Source organism: Cryptomeria japonica, chromosome 5 (genome assembly GCF_030272615.1).
Source record: "Cryptomeria japonica chromosome 5, Sugi_1.0, whole genome shotgun sequence".
Taxonomy (NCBI): domain Eukaryota; kingdom Viridiplantae; phylum Streptophyta; class Pinopsida; order Cupressales; family Cupressaceae; genus Cryptomeria; species Cryptomeria japonica.
In genome coordinates, this window is record NC_081409.1 from 78,164,948 (window position 1) to 78,169,498 (window position 4,551).

The window sequence follows — 4,551 nt, forward strand, 5'->3', positions numbered from 1 at the left end:
ACTCTAAAATAAACTTTTAAAAAAATGGTCAATTGCTCACATTTGATCTGGTGCTCCTGTAGCCAGGGACAATTGTAAGACAATTGGTTTAATCATTTGAAGGACGGGTCGAGAAAAAAGAGTGGTTGACAAGTAAGGGGAATCGGAAACTCTTTGATGAAAGCCCTGTAGGAACACATCATGTGGTGGAGTCGTTTTGAGTCAAAACTCTGCATGTTACAGAACAGACAATGACTGACCATGAAATATTCGATAATTTTACAAGTGAACCCACACCTATGGACATTGTATACGATTATAAGAAAGCTCTGGGCCATTTTGGTTTTTTTAAACCAAATCCTCCTATTATTGCAATCATATTACTTCACCTTTCTTGGGTGGTTGTATTATAATCATATTATCTTCACCATTTTTGGGTGGGTTCTTAGTTTTGGTTCCTATAAATATAGTCAGATATCTTTATCTTAGCCAACAAAAAAAAATTCCTTAAATCGTCATCAGGGTTAGTTTTATTATTTAATCATTAATGAACACACCAGAGTGGCTGAAAATCTAACAACCATTAAGGAACACACCGGGTGTGGCTGTTTCTTTCCAATCAACCTTTGTATTTATAGAAGACATTGATTGAGAATGAAATGATCGATATATTTGCAAGAGACCCTACACCTGACCAAGGCAACACATGGCCCTGCTACCTTGATTTTATTTCAAAATGCAAGCACCATGTATAAAATATGTATGGACACCGAGTACAACTTTAATTATTTCACGGACTTTTCTATTCTACTAATCATGATCCTATTATTATTATTATAATCATGTTTTCCTTAACCTTTGTTAGGTGGGTTCTCAGTTTTGATTGCCATATATATAGGCATGCTGTTTAGCCATCAAAGCATTTTCTTAAAAAAATTCTCAATATTATCTGGTTTTTGAGCCTTATCTTGTAAGTCAAATTCTCTTGCTTTCTTTCACCATTCTGCAATGGCAAGGAGAAAGGGAAATCCCCAAGTCCTGATTGTGAAATACATAAGCACATGCCTCTTCAGATTTGCCAATTCTCGCAAGGCAGTTGGGCATGTTCTCTCTTCAAAGAGCACAAGGTATTTCAGCTTCGGAGATGAGTTCATGGGCAGATCATGCGGTGTCCTCCCCACCCGTATTCGAAAAGGTCACTGTGCAGTGTATGTTGGTAGTAAACGATCTAGGTTTATAATCCCCACCGAGTGTTTGAATCATTCTCTGTTCAAGGAATTCCTAGATAAGGCGGAGGAAGAGTATGGCTTTCATGATCAGATGGGACTCAGTATTCCTTGTGAGGAAGTTGCTTTTCAGCATCTGACGTCCATGCTAGAGAAAAATGACCTGAGATTTAGGAACATGGAGCTGAATAAGCTAATTGATTTCTACTCCTCGAGGGAGTGAGATACTGGCATTGCAGAGTGTAAGCCTCCTCTGATTTTGGTGCCATATCCTGTTGGCATGTAATTTCTCCTCCGTAAACACTCAGTCTCTAGTGTTAAAGTTTCGGTTACTTTCCGTCAATCATGCATGTGCAGATCCTCCATGCAAGGAGATGCTTCGATCAATTATAGGGAACATGCAGTTCCACGATTAAACTACAGTTTGCCGCATTCAGCCTTCGGTTACACCTCCAGTTCAACATGCATCTACAATCAGCTCATTTGCCACCGTTACCACCGTTAAACTCTAGTTTAGTTGTTAGTTACATGCATAGATTATTAAATTGTTAGCATTGTATTGGTTACTCCATTTACTAAATTAAAGGGATGTGATCTCCTCCACGCGTGTAATAAGTCACAGTTCTATTTCAATTATCTGGCTTTGCTATTACAGTGAAATCCTCTATAAAAGAGAGGAGTTGTATTCATTTTGTGAATCAATCGATAAAAGTTAAATTATTCTCTACTTAGCAGAATATTGTGTTGTTTCTTTTCTTTTAGTTCTTTCATATCCGTGGACTTTTGCTTCCGCCCATTTTGCTAATTGTTTGCTGAGAAGAAAAAAGAGTCTTGATATGGGACCAAAGCCATGCAGCACACAGAATTATTTTGTCAATGCCCAATTGATCAGCCTACCTTCCTGGCATTGTGCACATCTGTATATTTTTATAAACAATATTAAAATCGATAGCTTATTCTCTTTTTAGTGTCTCGCAAGATGCAATTACATTTGTAAAAGTGTTCTTTTTCTGCCATTTTTGTCAAGGTGAAATTCATTTTTCTATTAAATATGTTTCTTGAGTACTGTTGTTATTGTTTCTATTATTTATCAAATTTAGTGTATTGTTCTTTTTTTTGTGAAATCATGTTTTTGTTTAAGATAAATAGGTTTTGATGGAGTCCTGAAATTCATACAATCAGTGAGCTGCCTGTGAAAAATGGATTAGACTACATAGTAGCGAAACACAGGTTTTAGAAAGGATCTGAATAACAGAAAAACAGAGCAGTCACAAACAAACAAACACCAGCCAACCATCAGAATTTAAACATTACAAACCAGAATTGTCACAACAGAAAGTCAAACACTAGACCTCAAAAAACAGAGAACGAGGATTTTTCAGACACCCTCAACCAACAAAAAGAATTTTCCCATGCTCCCATAACCTCAAAGAACATCGTTTGTGAAAACATGTTGATGACGCTTAGGCATATTATAAACTGCTAACTTGCATATGTTTTGAAAATGTAGATGGTAGCTGTTAACTGGAACTCTTTCCACCGGTGTACAGCAGAAAGTTTGCAATCCCCACAAAATCCAAACTCTGCTCTATGCTTGTTGAAATCAGTAGTCGATCCAAATTAAATCATATGTCAAATTCACTCTTTCACTGATTCAACTTTGAAAGTATTTTTAGGCATAAGACACGAGCAAACCAAAAAATACATTGACTACCTCAGTCACGCAATAATTTTGAAAAAAAAATCACGGTTTGATCAATATATACTGGACATTACAATCACCTATTCTTCTCTTGTCAATTTATTTATTTTAATTTTCTAGAAGCTGGTAGATAGTCTATTGCTCCGGGATGGGAATATCTGGATTTTTTTCAACTTAAATTAAAGAGGATGGAGGCAAATAAAAAAAAAAATTAAATTAAAAGTTAAAGAAGATTGAGGATTTTTATATTTATTTTTTTCTTTTCTAGTTTATTATTCTGATGATGGATTATAAAAGTATGACTTGCAAGGTTGATAGAAAAATGTTCACACAGTCAAATCTAATTTTTTTTGAATTCAATTTGCATATTATCAAATTTATTCAAAATATAATTTTAGGCTTAGTTGTTATGATATAAAGATCTATATTTAATAACATTAAGATTAATTATATTAAGTAATGTATTGAATAAATCAAAAATAAGAATTTCAATATTACCAAATTCATCCAAAGAGTGATCGTAAGTACATTATTTTTATTATTGAACAACTACATTAAAAAAAACTTTATCTTCTATTAAATTCTTATAAATATATTTCATCAATAAACAGGTTATCATGAACTTAATTTTCACTTGTTAGCTCTTAAAACTTCTTAAAAAGAAAAGCAACTGATAAATGACACATTTGATCTTATGCTTCTGTAGGTAGGGTCAATTGTAAGACAATTGTTTTAATCATTTACAAGACATGTCCAGAAAAAAGAGTGGTTGACAAGTAAAGAGATTCCGAAACTCTTTGATGAAAGCCCTGAAGGAACATATCATGTGGTGCAGTCGTTTTCAGTCAAAACTCTGCATGTTATAGAAAAGACAATGACAGAGCCTGAAATATTCGATTATTTACAAGTGATCCCATACCTATGTACATTGCCTGCTACCACTTAAAGCACTGTGTATACAATTACATGAACACTCAGGGTGATTTTTGTTATTTAACCAAATCATCCTATTATTGAGACAGAATTTCTTCACCTCTGTTGGGTTGTTTTATTCTAATTATGTTTTCTTTAACTTTGTGGGGTGGGTTATTAGTTTTTGGTTCCTATTTATGGACATTAATTCTTCATCTTAGCCAAAAATAATTCACCTTTAGCCAGGGAAGACTCTGGATTTGTCAGAAGATGGTAGTCACTGTTCCCAGTGAGGAATTTGCTTTCCAGCATCTGTCATCCATGTCAGAGAGGAAGGACCCGGGACTCCAAAATATTGAGCTTAATAAACTAATTGATTTCAATATCTCGGGACTCTATTCTGCAATTATTAATCAAATCTCATGGTGCACATTGAAGCAAAGTCAGAAGGTTGATAAGGGACCAGACCAAACCATATTGTATACGGTTTTAGGTCGATGTCTTATAGAGATCCTCTGATTTGTTTTGTATTATCACTAGCACTTGCACCTTGATGGGGTGCAATGTGTCTGTTTATAATGAAATTTAGATACTAGTTTGGTTGATGAAAATTTCGCATTAAGTTTTTCATTTGGATTTGTTCTAATTGGTAAATAAAGATTGGAAGTAGAACATTTCAATGATCAAGGGGAAATGTATGATTCCAGAGTGATGTTTTTCAAACTGTTTAGT

The 4,551-nt window shown here is 34.4% G+C and overlaps 1 protein-coding gene across 1 annotated transcript; it reads left to right on the forward strand.

Annotated features, from left to right (window-relative positions):
• The first annotated feature begins 987 nt into the window (after positions 1 to 987).
• On the forward strand, positions 988 to 1,428 carry LOC131032768 (uncharacterized). Its single transcript, XM_057963820.1, has one exon. It carries the CDS (start codon positions 988 to 990, stop codon positions 1,426 to 1,428), a length of 441 nt encoding a protein of 146 aa, XP_057819803.1.
• Positions 1,429 to 4,551: the final 3,123 nt, after the last annotated feature.

Excerpts from the sequence above, each read along its gene's own strand:
- LOC131032768 (XM_057963820.1), top strand. The coding sequence starts at position 988 with ATGGCAAGGAGAAAGGGAAATCCCCAAGTCCTGATTGTGAAATACATA.